The sequence below is a fragment of the Vigna umbellata genome, chromosome 1, assembly GCF_029865625.1.
Source record: "Vigna umbellata cultivar VRB3 chromosome 1, Vumbellata_1.0, whole genome shotgun sequence".
NCBI classification, from domain to species: domain Eukaryota; kingdom Viridiplantae; phylum Streptophyta; class Magnoliopsida; order Fabales; family Fabaceae; genus Vigna; species Vigna umbellata.
In genome coordinates this window covers 12,866,321-12,891,635 of record NC_142165.1, presented here as the reverse complement: position 1 = coordinate 12,891,635, position 25,315 = coordinate 12,866,321, and the positions used below count along the sequence as shown (strand labels likewise).

Here is a 25,315-nt window from a genome sequence, read left to right as displayed (position 1 = left end):
GAATTACCAAGATTCCATAGTTAATTAAATAATAGGTTTAAGATCTCATGTGGTGTTCTCCATCTCTCCAAAAGCGACGACAAAGTGAAATTGATTTCCACTAACTTATCTCGTACGAAGGTTTTTCCTATGTAGTTGCGGTGATCAAATCAACGTCAACTTCCTCGGACGACACCGTATATACATATAGAATCATTCAAATACTGAAATTATACGGTCTCTCTATTATGGTATATATTTTAATTTCATAATAAGAATGTTTTAAATTTGCAGAGAAAAGTTAAAGAAGGTGTGGCAGCCTTTTTCCTTTATCAAATAGTTTTAACTTTTATATTCTGTAGATTCAGATCCACCAATCACATTATCATTTCTGTAATTTGTCACTAATCATACAACCAAATTGATGCTCTACTATACCCACTTCCACTAATCATATAATTACCATTGCAAATTCCCAATTATCGTCACTTTTATTTTTAACTAATTTTACCTTTATCATTTCTAATTGACTTTTCCAAATCTAATTCAAAAGCGCGTTTAACTTCAAATATAATTAGACGTGTCCAACATGCTAAATATTCTTGTGTTATTAACACGCTAAATATTAAATGTTTACCTTTTTTGGTATATATTTGTGTTTAAGTTTACTACCATTATTGAATATAGTAAATTTTTTCAAACTAGATCGCATATAATTAAATTTCAACTTTGAAATTTATAAAAATGGTTCAATAACTGTTTTGAATTGTTTGTTTAATTTGTCATTTTAGCATCAAATGAAGTCATTACAATATTGATTGATAGACTCTAAGACATGTAATCATTTTCTTTAGGCTTTCGATTCAAACTGTTACTAGAATGCTAATAATAATGAAGAAGAATACGTGAAATTAATATTATTTCCTACTTTTTCAGTCATCAATGGATGTTGTTGTTGTAATTATTATCATTAACGAATAAGGATTAAAAATTAAATAAAGCCACGTGGCCTTATCCTATCCTTAAACGCCACACTCCACAAGATGCTCCGATTCACAGACATAAATATACTTCTCTCTTGCCACATTCCATAACACAGTTGTTCCATTTTCTTATACAACAAACCATGACAAAAGAAGACATAAATTTCACAAAAAGTAATTGATGTGATAAAAAAAAGGTAAGTAAGTCATCATTTTAGCTTTTAAAAGTGTAACACACAGTGGCATGTAATAAATTAGTTTCTAAAATTGATGGTCTTTTTTTATTAATTAATTATTGAAATTGATTAAAAATGGAAAATTTTAATTGGTCTCACTTTTTATTTAATGAATCTTTTGATATTGCTATAACTTGTGAGAAATTTTGTGCGTGATGAACTGAAATGATGGTTTAGATCTTTGAAGAACATTTTGGTAAAAGTAGTATTTTTGTGTGAAAAATAGTATAAATTACGTGAAGTGTTTTGCTCTTACCAGTACTCACCCAGTAAGGCCTCCCTACGCAGAAACCAAGAAGGCGGCAATAGGGAGCGTTTGGGAAAGCGAAGTGAAAAATACCGGTCAACTGTCCCCTATATCAAACAGTGGGACCAGAACCCAAACAAGACCAAACGAACCGCACAACAGGAACATCATCAACGAAGAACAACTACACGAAAGAAGAAGATAATAGGTACTGAGTAGTATCTGTTTTTGCGAAAGTTTTGATTTTGCCCACAGGAAACCATGCTCCATGATGGCCAAGATCATTCACCGAACCACTAGAAAGATGTCTCAGCTCTGCCGCAAGTTCGTTCAGGTCGACGTCCGGTGGGGTGTCCTAAAAAGGGTATCTTTCGTCGGCCAATTTTTTCGTTTCATTTGGAATAGAATTATCGTTTGCTCCGTCGCCGGAAGGCCACCCCACTACCGGAAATTACCGCTCCGGGACCCATCGTCCTCTTTGCCTCTCGCCACCGACTCCGACACCTTCCTCGCTGCCGCCACTTGCGGCTATGACTCCGACTCCGATTTGGTGAACCTCAAGATCAGCTTGTTGGGTGATTGCCATATTGGGAAAACTACTTTTGTGGTACGCTTGTTTCTAACTTTACATTCAAAACATCGTATGATTCAGATATAATTATGTTTCTTAAAGGTCTGGTTTCGATTTTAGGTTATGTGTATGTCTGTAAAAGAATAATTTGAATACGAGAATCAGTATTTGGGTTGAAGATAAAAAATTTAACTCTATCGTATTGATAGATTAGAATTTAACTTTGACGTGATTTTGAAGTTATTTGCGGGTTAGATTTTGCGTACATAGATAGCTATTTATTTCTTCTGAAATGGGTCAAGTGTGGTAGCAGTGAAAGGGTCTAACTAGCTTGCGGTTATTGTGTGAATTCCTGTTACCAGATCAAGTATGTAGGGAATGAACAAGAAAAGATGAGTCTACAGATGGAAGGATTGAATCTGATGGACAAAACTTTGTCTGTTCAAGGAGCACGCATTTCGTTTAGAATATGGGATGTTGCAGGTGCTTTGCTTAAACTTTACCTTTCTTTTCCTTTATGTGTACTTTTTACATTTTGCTTTTCCTGTTTCTATTCTTTTTAGTTTTCTGGGTGTGTTGTGTTAATTGATCATTGATGGTGAAGTATCATGTGGCGTGTGTAGGTGATAAAAGGTCCCTGGATCAAATTCCCATGGCTTGTAAAGATGCAGTTGCAATTTTGATTATGTTCGATCTCACCAGTCGCTGTACACTAAATAGGTAGGCTGAGAGATATTATCTGTGTGATGAGTTTGGTGTAGTGCTTTTAGAAACGTAACTCAGAAATAATGATTCTGCATTTCTTGTCCGTTGCTATGTTCCTGCAGTGTTGTTGGATGGTATAGTGAAGCAAGAAAGTGGAATCAGGTACCATAATTTAATTTTGCAGGGCTTGTACAGTAGTGGTACTATTTGAATTCAATTTATTTCATAAAGTGATTGCCACTTTTTAAATTAAAGTGTAGTTTCCAAAGTCTTTTCGCATGGAAACTCTTTTTAAAAAAACGAGACAAGATCCGAAGTAGTGCATATACAGATACAGTATCTGCATTATTACATTATACTGCATACTGTCAGAAGCATTGATTTTTGCATCAACACTAAACAGAGAGAGGATCTGATGGTATACTAATTAAGATACCATAATGACAATTTTTGGCACATTTTTATGTCATTTTGTTCATTTTACAGAGTGCAATCCCAATTCTGATAGGAACCAAGTTTGATGATTTTGTTAGACTACCCCCAGATGTGCAGTGGACAATTGTAACACAGGTAGATGAATAATAATTACCAGGATTGGTCATTTTTCATTTTCCCCTATTGATGAATCCTTGATTGACTCAGAAACAGAGAAAAATTGTTGTAATAAATGCTAGTCATATTTGAAACCTCGGCATGAAATTTATCAACCTTTGTGTTTCCGCGTTTAGCATTAACTTTGGGACCTACATGCTGATTAAAGTCTGATCAGTGACGTTCAAATTCCATTACTTTCCTTTTTTGGCACAAATTACGAGTTATGACTTTAATTGAAGTCTTACTTTCAATCACATTCCTTGGCTTTTTTTGAAATTTAACACATTATTCCTACAGGCAAGGGCGTATGCAAAGGCAATGAAGGCAACCCTTTTCTTTTCAAGTGCAACACACAACATAAATGTGAACAAAATTTTCAAGTTCATCATGGCCAAGCTCTTTAACCTGCCGTGGACAGTGGAAAGAAATCTGAGAGTTGGAGAACCCATAATTGACTTCTAAATTTCTTTACATAGTTATTTATGTGTACATAGCAGGGAAAAGGAGAATAAAAAAAATAGAATGAGAAAGAAAACATGTCCAGTTTTTCTTATTGACTAGGAATCTTGACCACCTAGGTACCTACAAATTCCATGTTTCAACGGGCCATTTTGACTTCACTTCTGTAGAGAGTGATAACGTGAGATGTTGTGTCTCGGTTTTTCTGTCTATCTTCCCCTGTTGTGGCTGAGGTCAAAGCCCACAGGCATTCATATTTTTCCACCTCTACTTATAAAGAAAGAGAAGTTCTATTTCTGCATATTTTTTCTGTAATTCTTTTTTGTTTCTCGAATGCTAGAAATATAATATCTAACAATTTTTTTTATTATTGTATAATTATGATTGATATAACATCCCAAAAATACATTCTAAAACTCTATAAAAGAATAATCACACCGAATAATATTATCGATCAAATAGAGATGGGTCAAATTAGTAGGGCACATTAGAGTAATTTGAATAGAGGTAAAAGTAAAGTAAGAGAAAAAGAAATAGAGAAAGTCATTCCCGCATTACCCTAAACCTGCACTTGTGTTTTCGTCGTTGTGAAGTCGTTCACCGTTGGATCGAGCTGATTTTTGGACAGTAGGTTTCAGACATATGGTTCTTTATTGTGACCGTTTGGATCGTCAATCGGAGGTCTATATTGGGAGAAATCAGTCCCGCACCAGCAGTCCTGTTTTGGAGATTTTTCATATTCTTTGTTCTTGTTTGTAAGCATTTGTGCTTATTTAAATTGGCTTATTGAACACGTCATTTGGTGTTATTATTGGAGACTCTTTTGTACCCTATTATTGATCATAGTGGATTTTTCTTTGGTCTGGACGACTCGTGGTTTTTACCCTTGCATTGAGAGGTTTTCCACGCTAAAAATTGTTGGTATCTCTTTGTGCTTTGGATTCTATTTTTGTTCTATTTGTTTGGTGCTCTTCACATATTCTCACAATAAAGGGAGATTGAATTTCCGCTGCGTTATTACTGTTTGATAAATTGTTATATTTTTGGTCCTGCGTTATTACTGTTGATAAGTTGTTATATTTTTTGTCCTTTCTCCATCAATCAGCAGAGTCAAGTGTTAATTTTTTCACCTTACTGTGTTGCAAAACCAACACATTGATCAATGATGTCCCCCACATCTTGTTGTGTTGACATCTTCAAAGAAAACTTGTCCAACACAATTCCTATGTGGTTTTCAATCCAAATTTCGATGAAGTCAAGAAAAGCTCTTCTCTGGACTTGTCTGGTCTCAAAAGATTGGTCAGGTTTAACAAAAAAAAAGTTCATTAAACTCTACATTTTTTTTAGACTTTGATGCTTTCAACCAATTTTTAGAAAGGACAGAACTTTTCACCGCTTCCTTGAAGGGAAGGAGTGAAATGATGACTATAAGCAACTCCAATGGCAACAGACTAAGAAAATCTTTCATGGCTGACTATATAATAAGGTCATTGAGAATTAAGTTTTGCAGGGAAAAAAATTATCAAGGTGATTCCTTTTGCAATGAAATTGAAAGATATATATAGAAAAGGGCTCACAATCCTTTACTGAGAAATCTGTTTGATTCAAATAAAACATTTATTCTGATTTGTGTAAATATAGATTTTTTGCATATTATTTTAATACTTTAAACATATTTTATGATGTATTTCTTTCTCTCTCTTTTTTTTCTTTTTAAGTGTGGTTTATGGTTATTTTGAAAAAAAAAAGTAACATTTTTTCTTTAATTTACTGAAATATTTTATAAGATCATTCTTTTCATGCTATTTATGTCTAAAATAATTAAATATTAAGAACCGTATATAAATATAAGAGTAATTAATATCGTGTTTAACTTAGAAATTTGTTTATAGTGAGTTATTAATGAGTTTCTTTACTTCAACAAAGTAAATATTGAAAAGAAAAATCTACTATTAAAGCGAACTGACGTGACAAACCAAATTTCTTGTATAGATAATTTCACAGTAAAAGTACTGAATTTTGAAATCAGCTAAACAAATTCGTATAAAATATGTAAAAGAATGAATTTTCTGTAAAATCGAAAAAAGTTGTTTAAAAAATTGTCGTAAAAAATTCTGATAAAAAAAGTCCTTACATTTTTCACGGTGTATACGAGAATCACCGAAGATAAATTTGTGTGAGAAATGTTGTTCCTTGGACTTATTTGTGAAGAATGAAAAATAGAGAAAAGTAGGGATTTGCGAGATTGGATTATTTTTAGCATCTCGCAATTTTGCAAAGATTTGCGATGATTTATACTGAAAAGTCATGTATCTCCTTGTGCTATTTTTATAATTCCATGACCATTTTAAAGGCATGTATAGATAAGTTTGGTGTGTGTTAACTGATGTTTGGACGAGGAAGAAGGCGGTTGATGAGGAGGAGGCAACCGGATGAAGAAGGCGAAAGCTTGAAGCAGAAGAGATCTTCATGTATTCGGTTCCACTGTTACGCGTATCCGGTTCCAGCTTTTGGAAGAATTTGCGAAGGAGGTGTATTCGGTTTCATGCTTCGCGTATCCGGTTCCAGGCAAGGTTGTTATAGTTTTGCGCCTCGGGTCTACGTGCTTCGTATCCAGTTCTACGGAGGGCACCTCTTTGTTCCGGTTCCAATCACCGGTTCCCCATACCTGGAATACTTGTTCAGTCGCCATAAGTGGCTTAGCAGAAGCGTGTTTACGGCCGTCGACGCAGACATAGACGCAGGTGGAGGAAGGGTGTTAATGCCCTTTGAACATCGTCGGAGGGAGGAGATCCGGCCGTAAATCAGAGGAAAAGGAAGCGAATGGAGTCGAACCGCGAATCGGTGAGGAGATCGCGAACCTCTCCGTCGAGATCTGCAGATTCCAGACATTCTCTTCAATCTTTGACAGATCCTCCACCTATGATGGCTCGCCTATTCCTCCATGAAACCGAAGAATTGTTTGGTGCATAATAAACATATAATAATAATAATAATAATAATAATACAATTTATTTCCATCTTAAAAATTCATTTTTCTTTTTTTCTTATAATATTTTTTACAATTATATATAATATTAACGATTATCAAATAATTCATAATAAATTATATTACAAAAAATATTAAATTTAAAAATAATTTCATTTTACTAAATTATAATTTTTTCATTTTTAAAATAAATTTTAATAATTAATATTAATGTTTTACTCTTTATAAACTTTTTTACAATTAAAAATAACATTAACAATTATCATTTTATATCACATTAATTTCTAAGGGTATTTTGGTAATCTTTAATTTCTAACAATTAAACAAATTTTTTTTATCTGTCACATCAATCTAATCCTACACTAATTCTCAGAAACTTTACTTTCAAATCAATTCTCAGTTACCCACAAATTCACTCAAAAAAACAACAAAAAAATTACCATCAAATCTACTCAAATTAATTCAAATCACCTTTTTGTTAAAAAACTGACAACTAAAAAAATTAAAGACTAACATTATTTTAATTTAATGAAGTAACTCACATTTAATGTGAGTAAAAAATATAATCATCCTATCTTTCCTCGTTAATGAATGACATTAATATTAATGAATTTAAACTAAATGTAATTTAATTCAAGTCTTATCATTAATGAATTACATCAATGTTCATTGATTAAAATGAATGTAACTGTTTTGAAGTCTCGTCATTAATTATTTTATTAATTTCTGGTTACATTGAATGATTGTTAAGACCGCGGTAGTAAGGATGTGTTTGAATTAAAGAGTAAATTTAAAAACTTGAGACTGTAAAAGTGTTTTTTACCTTTAAAAGAGAAAAAGAAAGATAAAAAATAAAATAACTATATTAAGTATTAGTGTGATAGAATCTTAGACACGGATGAAAAATATAAAGAAAATATTTTGTGTAAATTAGGTAGATAAAAAGTAAGCACAGACAAAGAAACGAATGAAATATGCAAAAAATAATAAAAGCAGTTTTTCTATTTTTTTTAATATTAGACTAAAAGTTTATAAATATTATTACTCTGATAAATATTATTATTCAATGGTGGTTTGGTCCACCTTTTCACATTAGGGGCAATTTATGTAATATGTTATAATTTATTTGAATTATTAAATTAAGAGTGCAATTTATTATTTGATAATGATGTAACTCTTTTTATTTAAAATTTCATGAATAAAAAAAAAGAGAGTGAAAAGTTAAAAAGAAGAAAATATGTAAATAATGTTATATTAATTAAATAAAAAAGTAGAAAGGAAAAAAAAACTATAATCAATTATATTTTTTTCATAAAACTACCAAAATAGATTAAATTTATTGAACTAGACTCATCATGTAAACATAATTTTTATTTTATTTTATTTTGGAATACGACACATTTTAATAAGATTTAAATGTTAAAATTATGAGCATAGTTGTCATGTCATATTTTATAATAAGAATGTCTTAAGTATACTTTTACCGTTATGTCTTTCTTTTTAATTTATTGAACTAGACATGAGAACGTTACAGATATTTCATTTTTGTTTAAATTCGGCACATTGATTGAAAAAAAAAAAATACTGTGTGCGATTACAAATGATTTTTATTTATTTGTAATCAATGAGCTTAAATTTGTCATTTTATTCCAGTTTTCAAATTCATTCAAACTCCCTTAACCCAAATTATATATATAATTATATACAATTTAATGTTTTAAAATAAGGAACACAGAAGTCTTTTATATGGAAAATTTTGACAAACTAAAATTTAGAAATTTGTTTCAAACCAAAAAATATCTATACCATTAGACAAAGAAATTTTCCTTTTGGCGTCTACATTTGTTTTTATAATTTTATTAAGTAACTATTTTTTAATTAAAATAATTAACTTATTATTAATTTTTAAAATTTAACAATTTTTTGGATTTATTTTTTTTTGTTAAGTTTAAATATTCTGTTAAACTAAAATAATTATTTATAATAAAAAAATACCTACAAAATAAATAAAATTTATTTATATTGATTTTTATAATTATAATTTTATAATTTTTTGTTATTATGAAAGAAAAAAAAAAGTAAACACACGTGTAATATATGTGTTTTCATTGGAAATCTTTTTTTTTTCATTTTTAGAGATATTTTAAGTTGACGTTTATATTTGTAAAAAAATAAAGAGATTAAAGGATAAAATAATAGAGGTAAAGTGTTTACAAAAATTTGTTAAGCATCAAAGTAATAATATCCATATTTTATAAAAATTATTTTCCAAAACTAAAAAATATGAAGTATATATAAAATCATTTTTGTTAAAAAATAGTAAGGAAACTAGATTACTTCTTGCTTCTGATCTTGAAAACCTTATCCATAAAAGTATTGTGGGCTTCTATGGCCTCTTAAATGTCATCCACAAACAGCCATTAGGCCCATCTACTTTCACATTGCTGCTTCCTCCTTCTCTATCTTCAAGGATGCTATTCCAAGGTCAAGTTCCAATACAGAGTAGCATGTCGCTGTTTCACAATTATACTGGTACGAGAATACGTTTTGTGAACTTTAAGGAACATCAACGTAGATTTCATATTATCATTGTCACCTTATTATAATATACCATGTTTTTGAGAAATTATCTCAGACTAAACAAATACACACATTTATTCCTCAAACTTGATGATAATTTAGACACAGAGAAGGAGCAGAAAAACTAATAATCTCTAATGATAATGTTCCTGAGAAGCTCATCATTATTAACTATTATTATTCACATAGAAATAGACAAAAGTGTCGGATCCTTCAGACTTTACCAAAATCCATCTACCACCTTGCATAATAGACTTCCTTATCAGTGACTTTTATGACTCCTCCACTCTACTGCTTTGACTGCAAAAATCAGTAGAATGAGAGATTATGTATATTGTTATTTTCAAAATAGGCAATGTGTTTATCAGAATGTAAAAATAAAATATGAAGAACATCACACCATCTTTCACCTAAAACCTTAAAATTTCATCTATAATCAACAGATCAATGTCACACTATGAAAAAATCCCATCTAGATAGTACCTGTGAATACAAGAAGGTTCCGAGGATGGCAATAGCAGCTCCAAGAGCGTTGACAGGCTGAACTGGTGTGTGAAAGATGATGATTGAAGAAACTATAACAGATATGCGTTTCATGGTGTTTCCAATGCTAAATGTCAAAGGAGAGATCTCATCCAGAGACATGTACGACACCTGATTATACAGGTGATAGAATATACTCTGAGCTGCCACCCACCTGTTGTGCACAGGTAACAGCCATAAACAATCATAAGACAGAAGAAGCACACAAGCTTTTAAGGACCACAAGTGAAAGAACAAGAACAATGGATATAACTCAAAATAAAAACAAAAGAACTCAAGTTAGTTTTCTGTTTGAAACCCCAAACACGTAAATCAGGTTTCACATAAAACATCACAGTCAAATGGTTACTAAGAAAATGTTCTCCTTTCTCAAAGTACACAGAGTTAAAGTTATTAAGTCAACATTTTCTCCTCACTCTACTAAAAACAGCACTCTCACTAACAGAGAGAAGAGGCTATGCACATTATCATCCAATAAAAAACCAGCAAATTGGATATGTTTAATTTCTGTTTGATCAACGATGAAAATTTTATTTTGATAGTACATAACCATCAAATTCATACATCTGCTATCTACATAGCAACTCCATAAAACAAGCAATCCAACAACATCCACCTTTCCTTCATGTTATGTCTTGTAGATCAACATCAAACAAATTGCAATTTCTGTGCAGTGTAGACAATAGTAGTCGGGAAAATATTATGAGTTTACGACAATTTCAAGATATCACCTTTATGAAAACACAGAATCAACAACAACATCAGATAGATTATATATGTTATAGTTACCATATAAATTGAGGTCCAATTTGAGAGAGAGCTGCTTGCCATCCAATTGCCCACATCTGTGGTCCCTCCACGGCAATCGCAAAAGGTGTGAGTATTACAAGAGACAACATAGATAAACACGCATAGTAGTTCATTCCACTAACAGCCTTTCCTTTCATGCCCTTCTTTGAAAATATGTTACGGAACACGAATGCCAAATTCGATATCATAGCCCCCATAAAACCTGAAATATATAATAAAGCAGTTATTGAATCAAAATCAAGAGGGCATGAAAACAAATATGAGAAATATATTCCATCACGGCCTCTGGTAACAACATAAGCACCGAAGTGTACTATGTAGCAGTAAATCATCCTTTACAGTGATGTCTTAACACAAGCATTAACACACAATAATTAAATACATAAATAGAAGTTAGGTAATAAACATTTTTGACTTGAGTAGGGGGAGGAGGGGACTCTGTTATTATTGCCTTAACCAATACTTTCCATCAATTGATTCTAGCATATCCGACTTCTATACTATGCTCAACAACAAAATACAAAAATGCAACAGAAAAGCAACTTCTTTACCAATCATGTTGAAGTTGAGCTCAGTAACAGCTGCAAGTGCACATCCACCAATGATAGGAATTAAGGAAAGATAGACTGGCACCGGGAAGGTCTCACCCAGAAGAAATCTCGAAACAAGAACACTGAAAGCTGGTTCACCACTCTTTATGATGTGGGTGAAGGAGACTGCAACTTTTGACATGCTAACAGTTGCCGCTACATGTCCTATTGTATGTGCAACAGCAACCTGAAGGAAAAACATCAAACACTGAGGTCCTGTCTACTTGTAGATATTAATAATCAGAGAAAATGCCAAACCATGCAAGTTCTCATTTGAATTGAATCCGAAAGAAAAAAGTGAATTTTCCGCTTCCAAAACTTAATTTTTCATCATTGAAAAAAAAATCACTAATAAAGCTCCTCCCAATTCAACACGGTTAAATGAATTAACTTTGCTCTTTTATTCATGAAATCATCAAAGTCAAAACACACACATATACCAATAGATGGAATAAAATTCCATATTTAAAAAGTGATTTCAGAGAAAACATCAAGCTTTCTTGGGTCGCTATGAGCAAACCATATTTATTCGCAATTTCCCACAATATCCAGAATCACAACAAAACTGTGGCAATGAGCACAATTTAAAACCAAGATTACATATATAACACATGAACAGACAAAAACATGCTTTCACTTTCTTTCATAAACTTTTTTCTAAGGATACAAACAAAAGTCACTAACTTACAGGTAACAAAGTCTTCCAGAACTCAAGATCGGTCTTGGGAGGCTCGGCTATCCTGGTGGCCCAAGAGATCAACATCATGAGAGACCCACATGCAAGGGAGAGTGTTGAGGTAAGCCAAGGGTAGGGGTACGCATTCAGCACCTTCTTATTATAAATATTGAACACCACATTCAGAGCCCACCAGGTTGCAAAGTATATACCAATTTTCACCTTCTTAGCAGCCTCCGATGGATCAGCCCCTTCCACCTCCGGTCTCTCAGCCTCATAGGCCTTACATGTCCCCAAATCACCACGTTCACGCCTCACCGAAGACCTAACAAAATTCCCCAACCCCACACATGAAAGGTGCAGTGGCTTTTGCACTGACAAAAGAGATCTCACAGTCTTTTCCCTTGGGTGGGAAGAAGGGACAACAAGGGAACATGACTTAGCTGAGGCTAAAGTTGAACCCTTTCTTAGCAAAACATCAGAGGCTCCGATCGATATGGCGGGCTGTTTCACCGTGCAAATCATGGTGTGATCACTGATGAAATGGCAAAAACCAATAAAAACCAGAATATAAAAAACTAAACTTCCCAATCAAAATCCCAATGGGTCGCTAATAAATGAAGAGGAAATCAGCAAAAGGACGAGCAGAAAAAGGGATCCCGTGCGAGTGTGTCAGTGTCAGAACCGTGAAGTGAAATCTCACGGACTGAGCACTATTATTATTATGAGATTTGAGAATGTCTCTATGATTTGGCTCTTTAAATCAAAGTTACTGTGTCAGAAACACAGAAGCTTGCTAGTGCTAAGGTAATATTTAAGTCTAGAAAACATCAATCACATAATGTGAAAGATATTATGAGCTGTTTAAGGGTAAAATCATTTGGAATCTGTTCGGGGAATGATGCTAAAAACTCGACAATGGGATTTGGGAATTAGTAGAAGAGGACGAAAAAGCACTTGCTTTGCTGGTTTTTGCCCTTTTCAAAAGCCTTTGTCTCGTTCCTCGCGGCTAGTAAAAGGGTGAAAGATTCAATCTTTCAATGCTTATAATGATACCACATTTAAGTATATTACGAGTTTATACAGCATTTAATTAGCAACAGAAAAATATATTATTTATATTTATTAACTGAAAAAGAAATCATTCATCTACTTTATCAGAAATATTATCTATCTATATATACTCATTAATTGTAAGCACTTGTTTAATTATTTTTATAACCCATCATATCATGTATTTTATTTCAAATTATTTTTTATACTTTTTTTCTTAAAACTAGATTGGAGGCTCTATATAATACAATATAATAAAGACATGAAAATGATAAGATAGAAGCACAATAACTAAATTTCAAATTCATAAAAAGTATTTTAGATTGTGTAAGTTATTAAAATTTAAAATTATAATATAGATATTTTTTAATATGCTAATTGTATTTTGGATTTATAAGTTATGAAGTTTTAATATAAGATCATCTCCAACTGTTGAAAATTCTTTTTAAAAATTATTCACATTCCATTTAGAGATAAAGTAAAAGTGAGCTGTTAAAAATGTAAAAAATATTGATAAAAATAAATGTGAACTTTTTTAATAAATCATAAATATGGAATTACCTTTTATACTATGTTGCAAGAAGAAATGAAAAAAATTCTTAAAGATATATTTATACGAAAAAATAATTCCTAAAATTAATGTAAATTAAAAACAATATATGTTGACAAAATTTTAGCATGTAATTAATTATAGCTAAATTTTAGTATGTAATCAATTATAAATTTTTTATATGTGGAAAATATTTATTTAATATAAAAAAAGTTGGATGCTGATGTAAAATTTGACAAATTAATGAAAAAAATGAATATTTTACTGAGCGAGATTGGTGGAGAGCATGTTTGATATTGTTGTAGTTTATGCATGTGGCAGAGAAGAAGAAATAAACACGTGGATTTGACTGAGTTAAAATGGTGGCACGTGCAGGTGGCATGATAAGATGACACTGTAGGATTATTGAAAGTGAATAAAAAGAACAAAAGCTGAATGATAACAAGGTTGATGAGAATGTTAATAATGTCAGTGTCATGTCAGGAGTGAATATTCCAGGAGGAAAAACAAAAATGTTCTCATTTAAATCTCAATATTATTATTTAATAATATTATTATTATTATTTATTAGCAGTAGTATTCCTATTTATGTTATTATTATGTATCACTGTTTGTTATTAACATAATAATAATAATAATAATTATTATTATTATTATTATTAATATTATAATTAATAGAAGTATGATAGTTACTGTGATGACATTATCAACGTTACTATTTACTAACGTATTAGAAGTATTATATATTATAAATAAATTTTTTATGATAACAAAGAAAAAATATTATATGATTATAATTATAAAAAAAATTGTGCATAATTTTACAAAAATATTTAACTTTTTAGCTAATTATTGTATTATAATGGTTATTTTAGTTTAAAAAATAATTAAATTTTGAAAAAAAACGATAAAGTTTAAAAAATTGTTAAATTTAAAAATGGAAAAAATCAATTAAAAGATAAAATAGGTAAAATTAATTTTCTTATTTAAAAGTAATACTTAAAAGATAAAATTATAAATAAAATATGTACACAAAGGAATCTCTCTGTATTATAGTTTGTAATTATATATAAATGCATTTTTATAGTTCTTTGTCTGTTTTACTTTTAGCATATTTTTAAATTACAATATAAATTTTATAAGGAACAACAAAAAATATTAAATTATAGTGAAAAACAACAATAAAATAATAACTAATTGTTAGTGAAAAAAATAGATAAAAATGAAATACTCATAGGTATAATTAAATTATAAAAATAATCTATTTTATATAACTACTGTTTTTTACTACAGTATCATCATAGTTTCAATATTACATACAGTAAATAACATATTTAATTGTTTTACTTTTTATATAACAAACAAAACCACATAATATAGAGAGAGAGAAAATTATAATAATAATGTTTATTATTATTATTATATTTTAAATTTTATTTAACTATTTATCCTATATTTTTATATTATATTATATACAAATAAACATAATATAATTGATTCTCAATTTTCAAATATAAGAAAAAGAAATGTTTAATGTAAGTGTTATTTTTAGTTTTTTTTTAATGTAAATGATGCAATTTTATTTTGATTTTATGAATATATCAAGTTTTACTGTATGCAAGTAATATTAAGTTTGCATAATTTCATTATTAAAAAGTTATATCATGTTTTCTTGATATGTTAAAATGAATTTGTTTAACTTTATTTAACTGAGTTAACTTTTCTTTTATGTTAAAGTTATGTAACGATCATAATTTTAGTGGAATTAGTTTATTGTAAAGTTTTGTATTTATGGCATAATTTCATGTAACTTTTATGTAATATTATTTTAAATTAAAGTATTTTTAACATGACACAAATTTTTATTTTTTGGAACGAGTTTTTATTTTTTTTTAAGAACTGAAGTTGTCTGTAAGATAAATGACAAACTCACTCAACAACTTTTTTGAGGTTTGTATTAAATAGTTTGTGTATAACTAAAATTAATTATGTATTTATAATTATTAAGATTATATCTCATTTACTTCATTATAATGTATTTTTAACTATTTTACAGTTTCAACTCTCTTACTTTATCATTTTTGTAAATGATCTTATTGTTTTGATTGAACCTAACTCTTGAAGAGAGATTTATGTTATTGGGTTATAAAGAGGGACTCCTACCTCAACGGAGACATTTAGAATAGTGATTCTTGTGATTATTTCTACTCAAAAGTATGTGTCGTGTCCTCAAATCAAGCAAAGTTTGAGTTATGTAAATAATTAATGAAATTATAAGGGGTACACACTTATATACTGACTATTGAAGTCAAAATCAATTCACAAATATGCTCAAATTTCATTCTTGGTAACTTTGAGTATAAAATGACTCATCAAGTTCAAATTCTTTGAATCTTCATCAAGTTAAATTATACATTAAGTTCAAGAGTTTTAAAATTACTAATGATGATCCATCCCTACATAAAGTTCATTAGGTACTTATATTTAGTTATTTAAAAACATTTTCCAACACCTCAAGAACCAACAATAAGCATGGGTAATTAAGTTACAACAAACACTAAGTATAAAAATCAAATACTAATATTGAAATGAAAAAACATATAAATTAGAAACACAATAATTTAGTTTATTACATCTAATATCAACAATAGATTTAGCACTTCATGGTTGAGAACTCAAGGTTTACAAATTGAAGAGATAAAAACAAAATTGAAATCATAAAGAATATAGAGGTCATTTCCCAAGGCACATAACAGACTCTCCAAGATTTAATCGCGTCTCCCATTAGCATCACCACTCCAAATTACAACTCATATCCCTCTTCAGTTCAAAAGGGGTGAAGATTGAAACTCAAGGAGGAAAGGGAGAGTTTACTAACACCTCTGATGGTCTCCTAAAACCTTTCCCAAACATCTAAAGTGTTTATCTCTCATGCAAAACAGGGAATGAATGAAAACCTTCGCGAAGAATGTGATTAAATGCCTTAATTTCGTGTTTGAGCATTGTTATCGCTTGACGTCATCTCAAGACCATTGGACGCCATCATTCAGATCGAGAGAAGGGCGGTCTCTGTTAGAGCACCACTCAACGTTGTCAAATTACCGCCTAACACTGTTCATCACTGGCATGTGACGCCTAACTTTGACCGTTCAACGGTGACTCTCTAAAATGTGGTGGCACCTAACACCAGTCTAGCTGCCCAACATCAGCCTGTGCAAATGTGGGAGGCGCCCAACACCACTATTATGCTATTCATAGCTAGACAACATTGCAACTTGGTTCTATGACTTTGTGGAGCTAGGCACAATTCCTATGACACCCAATGCAAGTATTTTCCTTTGCCTAAAAATAATATTTTCTTGTTCAATCATGCTTTCTTGAAACCTAACTTGTTTTTTCAACCAAATTTTTTTCCTATTCACTTATTTCACATACTCAAATTGATACTAGAGATAAAACAAACACAAAATAAATAAAACATAAAACAATGTTACAAAAACAATACCGACTCAAGGATTAAATAAGATAAAAGTTATAAATAGGTTAATTTTATTTACAAAACTTAACATAAATAAATAAAAAGATGAAAAATCAACATTATCAAACCCATATGAGACATAAAGAATTAGAAAAATCATTCACTAATTATATCATAATAAAAGGGATCACCCAAATCCAAATAAATAAATAAATGTTCTATGGTAAAAGTGAAATAACAATTTTTTTTTCGTAGAATAAAATTTAATCACTTATAACAACATTACCTACATTCACATACTGTTTCATATATATATATATATATATATATATATATATATATAAAATATAAGTTATTTTTCTTTGAATTACAAAATTCTTATCATTTATCATATTAGTAATAGTATTTACTACTTCGCTAATAATTGTTAATTTCTTTTTATTAAATTACTTTATATACTTTACTTTGAGTAACAACAACATAAACAATTAATTATACAATTTTATTCTTTATTTAATAAAATTACATACAATAAATAAAAATATAAAATACATTTTTAAAAGATCCTATTATACTAAAATTACATCAATCTCACACACCTTTCGTTGAAAAAATCAACTATAAATTATGAACATCATTGTTTATATTGATTATGAATTATAGGAATTGTCATGTGTTACATAAGTTCTTTTGAAATAATTATAAAATACTTGTTATGATCCGTATATTTATCGTATATGTTGTTTTACACTAATAAATTTAGTTATGAAACTCGATCTATATAAATAGACTAACTTTCATTTTGAACAGGATAGAATTGAACCTTATAAATCTTAAAAATGTCATAGAGAGACTGAAATAACAAATGTCATTAGTTATAAACGATGATATAAACAAATAATAATAGCATGAAAATACGACGATTGAAGAGCTTAAAATTCTCTTTATCACACCACAAATAATTTAATTTAACCACGTAGGACATAAGTCAATGTCCAAGTTTAAGAGTGACTATATCTTGAATATGAAACTTAAAACTTTGTTAACTACATATGAGACAAGATTGATTATTGTTATTTTTTTCTTTATAAAACAGTAATATTGATGACATTGTAACATGCATTTTGTCTTGATTTATCATTCAACAAATCATATGAACTAAGTGATTTTTCTATAATTAGACCTTTTAATAATACAACAACATAATCTCATTTATAGAAAATTATTTCTACTATTTAACTATGTTTTAGGTTCTTATATATTACTTTTTTTATGATATCACAATATTTATAATAGGCTAGTGTGTGATACTTATATTAAAACAACAATTGTAATTTTAGATAAACTGAAAAAAAGAGAAAAAAAAACTATAATTTAAAAAAGTATGTTTAAGTCTAGTAGTAGTATGAATAAAATAAATAATCTTAGGTTGCGAGACCTACCTATCTAAAATTAGCTTTGGTATACTAATAAAAAGATTAAGACATACTTTCCAAACCAGATAAGATAAAACACGGGGCTAAGAGATTTCAAGAAAATAAAACACTTAAAAAAGACATAAACCAATGATTTTGAATAAAATAAGTAAAATTGAATCAGTTTATCCATAGAATTTTAAAAGAAAAAAAATATAATTAAAGATATGTTTGGTTTATTATTGAAATGTTCTTAAATTCACTTTCTAACGAGAAGTAAGGTTATATTCAATTCAACACGACTCCAATGCAAACACACACTACTCCCATTTAATTATATAAGAAATAACATAAGTGAGAAACTTCCACAAAACAAAAAGAGAAAAGATATATAAAATTATAAAAATATATGTGAAAATAGAATATAAGAAAGGAGTTTGAACAGTTTCAAAGACAATACTGTATTTGTATAGTTTCAGATTTAGTTAATAATAAGGTTTCAAAGTAACTCCTTAAATTGGTTTTCAATTTCCCAAACTATGACAGCGCAAATGAATAGACACGATTGTTTTTTTTTTTTTTTAAACGCTTTTGGGCTCTGGGCTTGGGCTGGGATGCATTTTAGTAGTGTTATAACAAGGAGCTGGGATGCATTTTATCCAATGTTTCCCTCTCTCTGAAGTTGCAACTGTTCTTAAACCCTAGAACACTCTCACTGAAGAAGCTGCGAGGGAAATTTTTGTTCTTCCAAAATGTCGATGTCTAAGAGTTCCAAGATGCTCCAGTACATCAACTACCGAATGCGCGTCACCATTCAGGACGGACGCCAGCTCGTCGGAAAATTCATGGCATTCGACCGCCACATGAACCTTGTTCTCGGCGACTGCGAGGAGTTCCGAAAGCTTCCTCCGGCCAAGGGCAAGAAGCCAGCCGAAGGCGGCGACCGTGAGGACCGCCGCACGCTCGGTCTTGTACTCCTCCGCGGCGAGGAGGTCATCTCCATGACCGTCGAGGGACCACCTCCGCCGGAAGAGTCCCGCTCAAAGGCCGTCGGTGCCGCCGCACTCGCCGGCCCCGGCATCGGTCGTGCCGCCGGAAGAGGCATTCCTCCCGCTCCCGTTGTCCAGGCCCAGCCTGGTCTCGCCGGCCCAGTTCGCGGCGTTGGCGGCCCTGCCCCGGGCATGATGCAGCCGCAGATCTCGCGTCCACCGCAGCTCAATGCGCCGCCGTATCCTGGCGGTCCGCCGGTTATGCGTCCACCGGGGCAGATGCCAGGGCAATTCGCTCCTCCCCCCATGGCCAGGGGTCCGCCTCCTCCGATGCCACCCGGACAATTTGTTCCTCCAAGACCTGGTGGCGGTCCACCTCAGTTCTCCGTTCCTCCCCCGCAGTTTGGACAGCGCCCCATGGGACCTCCTCCTCCGGGACAGATGGTGAGAGGACCTCCGGCTCCTCCGCGCCCTGGTATGCCTGCGCCTCCTCCACCTCGCCCCGGCATGCCCCCACCACCTGGCAGCGGTGTTCCGGTGTTTGGTCCTCCTCGACCTGGCATGCCTCCTCCCCCAAACCCTCCAAACCAACAACAGTAACGAGATAATGGATTGGTAGGTTGTATCTGATGTCTTACTCATTCCCGTCTTTTAGATTTTGGTGAGACTGAGTGCCTCTGTATTTGTGCTTGAGTTTGCGTTTGAAAAATTTACTGTGAAAACTGATTTATGCCTGGTCGAGTTTACTGTAATAGTAAGTTTGATGTAAGATCTAATTTTTGTCTTTCTCATTCCTCTCTTTTAGATTTTGGTGAGACTGAGTGCCTCTGTATTTGTGCTTGAGTTTGCGTTTGAAAAATGTTCAAACTGATTTATGTCTGGACGAGTTTATTGTAACAGAAAGTTTGATGTAAGATCTAATTTAAAATTTCCTTCATCGAAGTTTTAAAATGTGAGTGCGGCCTTGATCCTTGTTATTGTGGGAATTAGTGGATGATATTACTTTTGTTGGTAAGGATATTTGGAGCTATTACAAATCCCAACTCAAATTTGCGTTTGAAAGTGAAGCAAAATTTAACATCAACATGTTATGAAGTTTCTGAATTCATTGGAATTGTCTATTGATATTATTTTGTTGTGACCAATGAGTTGCAGAGTAAGGAACAGTGTGCTGTCTACTATAAACGAATTTTGAATTTACCTTTTGGATACACTATTTTAAACTATCTTGATTAGCAAGAATAGCGGAAGGTATGCGTATATTGCAAGTTATTTGTGGCCTATTAGGTTCCAAGCTGACTTTGTTAGTATTTCTGTTGAGAAATCATCAAATAATGTGAAGGTGGCTAACTTCACTACAACTACTATCTGCTATTAGGCCACTCCAAGAAAGCAAATTAAATATTAACCGATGCAAATGTTGTAAGACAATGTGTAGTTATTTCTCATTCCCTTTACATTCTTGAAGGAGTATTCTTTAGTATAATAGTCCAAATAGTGGTGGCACACGTTGTGGAGAATCGGGATTATTCTACAAATAATGAATGGCATTTGTAGTTTGAAGTCGCTGCTTTGAGTACAATAGAGGAGTAAATAGTCAAAAGCCTTGGACATGAGTTCTAACCGATGATAACCATGAAAAAACGTTGTTTAGGAGATAAATAGGGTGGATGGAAAGAAGGAAGAGAGAAGTAGAGTGAATGAGTATAGGTGATTCAATGTTGTTTTGGAAATAGCCACTAAACATATAATCGTGGTTCTATGTCGTGTATATGGCTTCATAAAGATTTGCAGTTGTGGTTTCAATGGGGTTGTGTGGTGAGTCAATAAACCCTTTTGTTGCAGATTCAATTGCAGATGTGGATCACAATTTTGAACCTTGTGTATAATTACTTCTGGTTTGTGTATCCCACACGAAAGGCCTGTCAAATTGAGTCAGTTGTTTCCTTTTGCAGGGAATTGTGCTTAAAATGAAAAGGGGTTGTCTCCACACCTTTTTGTCTCACTCTTGTTTCCACTCAACCAAAGAACATTAGTATATCATTTCTCACTATTTTCTTCACCCTCTATCAAAGTTACTGTAGGTCTGTTTGTTTGTAGGAGTACTTTTTCTGTTACCGGTCAGTTCGTGTTCCCTTTAGTGCCAAACACAAACACCGACCCTTGTTCCATAACATTTCCACCATTTCTCAGTTTTCTTTCTAGCTATGACAGTTGGCCATTCGAATCTCTGGTCTCCATAATCTTTGATTTTCCTTTAGAATTCTGATATTCTGCAAACTTGTTACTGTTTTTAGCTAAGTTGGTTTTATGATACTGAATTAGACTTAAACTTGATTTCTAATATTGTATTTGAACCTATCCAAGTAAGCTTTTTTAGATACTTCATGTCGCTATTAGACCTTGCACTTGTAGGCCTTGGTGTGACAGAGTATGTTTGAGATTTCAAATCAATTAGAGATATGTTTAGTGTATAATTTAGTGTAAATTTCTCAGGCTGAGTTTGCAAAACTGAGTTATGATTGAAATCCACTTTCTAGGTAAAGACTATTTTATTGTCATGGAACGTTCATGGACTTGACATGTGAATTGACAAGATTATACCTCATTAAAAAATACATCATGGTATCTAAATGAAATGTATACCATAACCATAATTAATAGTCTTACTGATATTTTTTACCATTTGTAGTCACAGAACGTTCATTGACTTGACATGTTAGTTGACAAGATTGTACCTCATTAAGAAACACATCATAGTATCTAAATGAAATGTATACCATAATCATAATTAATAGTCTTCTGACCTTTTTTACCATGGTTTTGTTCATATAACTTGTGTCTCTACCCTAGATCAAGTTCTATTTCAGGTGTGATCTTAGTTTCAGGACAAAAGTGTTGGTTGAGGAAGAACCTTGATCTTCCATTTTCTGACATGCTATATGGATGGGCAATCAACAGTAACTCCACAGTGAACCACTAATTTGCCTGCTGTAATGGACAAACAATGATTGATTAGCATTATGAATAGATGAGCAGTACAGTGTGACTTAAGGAAATTTACCCTTCATCTTTTGACAAAATTCTTTTGTTTTGGGCAAAAATACATGCCCTGTGGCAGCAGATTTTCAGACTCAAAGTTTTGAATTTATACCAGTCTACCCAATTCTACCCACATGATCGAGACTTGTGGGTTGTCAGATTCTCTTGTGAATTTATGCATGCCGGACTAGTCTCACTGAAAAGAATTATGTAATTTAGCTTGTTTTCTTGACTTAGCAACTTTTTTATAATATCTAAATCACTTTGGACTGGTGACCATGACTTTTGCTCCTCTTTATTTGTTCTTCATTTATCTTTATTTTAAAGCAATCATAATGGTTTTTGCACCAGCTTAATTTAGTCATCAACTTTGGACTTATTATGTGGCAATTTTGGTTAAGACCGGGTGTTAAGTTTGTTTAGTTGGAAGTTTCATATAGACTAGTGATAATGTCACTTTAGAGTATATATGTGGGTGCAAACTCACTTTACAAGCTGGTTTTGTGAGATTAGACTTAAAGTTCACTTTTTAACATGGTATAAGAGTCATGGGTTAGAGTCAATTTTAGCGAAATTTGTGTATGTTGGGCATATCGTTCCACCCACTATCGGATCATTCATTAAGGTTTAGTTCCACGCACGAGATATATATACCTCAACGTGAGGGGGTGTTGGAAATTCTATATAGACTAGTAAGAAGGCCAATTTAGAGTATTTAAGTGGATGTAAACCTATCTTATAAACCGATTTTGTGAGATTGAGTTAGGTTTAAATTACACTTTTTAACAATTAGTCACTAAAATGCTTGTCAACACTTGCCATCTATATGATATTGATTTGTCTCAGTAAAATAGGAGTGAAGTTATTGTATTGTTTTATTTTTCAGCTGTACATGATAAATAGGTAGGAAAGTGAAATAACTAAGCAACAGGATGTGGGTTTAAATAACTAAGTGTAGCCCTTGTATTTTTATAATACATGTTGGAGCATGTTTCTGTATAGAATATTGGAATACTATGTATAATATGTTCAGTAATCTGATATGTTCGTAATGTTTACTCCGGAATCCATATTTGGCCCATAAATTTGTATGTTAGTTAGGGAATGAATTATATCTTATTTTAACTTATGCTTCGGCAAGGTTGAGGACATTGTTAGTGTACATTTTGCGTGTTAGTTGTCTATTGTTAAGAATATTTGTTGATGTCATCTTTGGTATTCTATATGATCTACGAAGCATAAATTTTGCTAATATTTTTGTGTGGTTATTGTGTCAGTGTTGTCTCTGTTTGTGTTCCAACCTCGTCACATTCAACAACTTGAACTTCATCTCTGGCTTAATATTATTTTGCTTAAATTTTGTATTACTTTCTCCATCATCCTCTATATATTCTTAATCACTGAAATCTTTTACCTTTGTCATTGTTGGACTGCTTTATTATTAGTAAATTTGCTGATTATTGGGAAGTTATTTGAGACATTGGATTCGGCATATTGATAGTACGTTATTTTTCTTGTTATATGTGGTTATTTGACTTCAAATTGTTATGACAGGTTTCTTACTGCTAATCGGAACCCAAATACGGACTCTGGACATCTTGCGCGCGATTCAATATCCAGCTTGTACAACCTTGAATCACTCTCCTGTTAGGGATTTTTTATTTTGGTCTTGATGAGGATGTGTAATGTTAGAAACAGCTTTATGTTTTTGAGGAAATCATTATTCTACTAAAATCTGAGCATTGGACCATAGAAGTCCCCGTGTAGATTTTCAGGGGAAAAATGCCGGATCGCGTAGACAGATAGTACTGATTCGAACGTAGGACAGAAACCCCCTTGTGCCATTTGGGTTATATTACATAATATGACATTGGTAATGCTTCTGGATCAATTCTTTTTTTGTTTGTTTGCACTTATTTTGGCATTGTTTTTCTTAGTATAGTTGGCTGCATTAAGCTGAAAAAAATGGTTAGACGCAGCACATATTTGATGGAAGTATATGCGATTGAATGATCTTTAACAGACGGCTGATTATGGTTTGGATGATATAAACGATTAATGCAAGTGAAATGAGTAGCGCTTCACTTGATTTTTGTCTACCATTCCACTGTCCGTTTCTATATTATATTATTACAATAATATAAATTAATAGTAATATATTTTCTAACACAAGGTTTCTTAATTTATTTTCACTTTTTCTAAAGCATTTTTTTTATTCAAAATGGTCTTTTATATTTATCTTCTCTCTTCACTTAATTTTTCTCTCTTCACTTTACTAAACATAGCTTTAACAATAATATCAAGTGTTTTAAATCAATGTTTGGTTTTCTCTTTTAAATAATTAAATTTACTTTTGTGGGATGTTTTAGTTTTGTCCAATTTGATTACTCTAGAGATGTTTTTATTTTCATGGCTAATTATGTTGTATTCATTTAAAACTCTTAAAATGCTAAATATGTTTTTGTTTTTATAATATCTTGCATTTATTATCTATACAGAGAAGATTTTTCTTTTCAGTGTTCACATTTATTTTTTAATTTTATCTTTTAAATAAAAGTTATTTTAATTTTAATTAATTATTTTATCAATTATATTCTTCAAGTTATCTTTCTTTAATTTAACTGTTTTTTTAAATTTAATCAGTTTTTTAATTAAAAAAATACTTACACAATAAATTTTATTTATTTAAATAAAATTTTAAAAGTTATATTTAATTTTCTTTAACCTTTTTACTTAATTTAATAAATTTTTTAATTACCTAAAAAATAAATAAAACTTATTTACGATAAAATTATAAAAATTATTTATATTAATTTTATAATTACA

At 31.4% G+C, this 25,315-nt stretch overlaps 3 protein-coding genes across 3 annotated transcripts; 2 read left to right on the top strand and 1 right to left on the bottom strand.

Annotated features, from left to right (window-relative positions):
• The first annotated feature begins 1,448 nt into the window (after nucleotides 1–1,448).
• SGP1 (Ras-related small GTP-binding family protein) lies at nucleotides 1,449–4,075 on the top strand. The gene is made up of 6 exons (XM_047293629.2): nucleotides 1,449–2,052; nucleotides 2,379–2,499; nucleotides 2,640–2,736; nucleotides 2,844–2,883; nucleotides 3,208–3,291; nucleotides 3,613–4,075. The coding sequence occupies exons 1-6, from the start codon at nucleotides 1,714–1,716 to the stop codon at nucleotides 3,775–3,777; spliced, it is 846 nt and encodes a 281-aa protein (XP_047149585.1). The 5' UTR covers nucleotides 1,449–1,713; the 3' UTR covers nucleotides 3,778–4,075.
• Nucleotides 4,076–9,324: 5,249 nt separating this feature from the next.
• Nucleotides 9,325–12,869, bottom strand: LOC124821717 (glucose-6-phosphate/phosphate translocator 1, chloroplastic-like). The gene is made up of 5 exons (XM_047293655.2): nucleotides 11,975–12,869; nucleotides 11,248–11,473; nucleotides 10,676–10,898; nucleotides 9,827–10,040; nucleotides 9,325–9,643 (listed from the first exon to the last, which is right to left on the bottom strand). Exons 1-5 carry the CDS (start codon nucleotides 12,485–12,487, stop codon nucleotides 9,632–9,634), a joined length of 1,188 nt encoding a protein of 395 aa, XP_047149611.1. The 5' UTR covers nucleotides 12,488–12,869; the 3' UTR covers nucleotides 9,325–9,631.
• Nucleotides 12,870–19,115: 6,246 nt separating this feature from the next.
• Nucleotides 19,116–24,380, top strand: LOC124821732 (uncharacterized). Its single transcript, XM_047293666.2, has 2 exons — nucleotides 19,116–20,062; nucleotides 24,044–24,380. Exon 1 carries the CDS (start codon nucleotides 19,211–19,213, stop codon nucleotides 20,045–20,047), a length of 837 nt encoding a protein of 278 aa, XP_047149622.2. The 5' UTR covers nucleotides 19,116–19,210; the 3' UTR covers nucleotides 20,048–20,062; nucleotides 24,044–24,380.
• Nucleotides 24,381–25,315: the final 935 nt, after the last annotated feature.

Coding starts and splice junctions, on each gene's coding strand:
- LOC124821732 (XM_047293666.2), top strand. CDS start 19,211: ATGTCGATGTCTAAGAGTTCCAAGATGCTCCAGTACATCAACTACCGA.
- SGP1 (XM_047293629.2), top strand. CDS start 1,714: ATGATGGCCAAGATCATTCACCGAACCACTAGAAAGATGTCTCAGCTC. Junction 2,884..3,207: donor AAGCAAGAAAGTGGAATCAG/GTACCATAATTT, acceptor TTCATTTTACAG/AGTGCAATCCCAATTCTGAT. Junction 3,292..3,612: donor AGTGGACAATTGTAACACAG/GTAGATGAATAA, acceptor TTATTCCTACAG/GCAAGGGCGTATGCAAAGGC.
- LOC124821717 (XM_047293655.2), bottom strand. CDS start 12,487: ATGATTTGCACGGTGAAACAGCCCGCCATATCGATCGGAGCCTCTGAT. Junction 11,474..11,974: donor TCTGGAAGACTTTGTTACCT/GTAAGTTAGTGA, acceptor TTTTTCCTTCAG/GTTGCTGTTGCACATACAAT. Junction 10,899..11,247: donor GCTCAACTTCAACATGATTG/GTAAAGAAGTTG, acceptor TATATATTTCAG/GTTTTATGGGGGCTATGATA.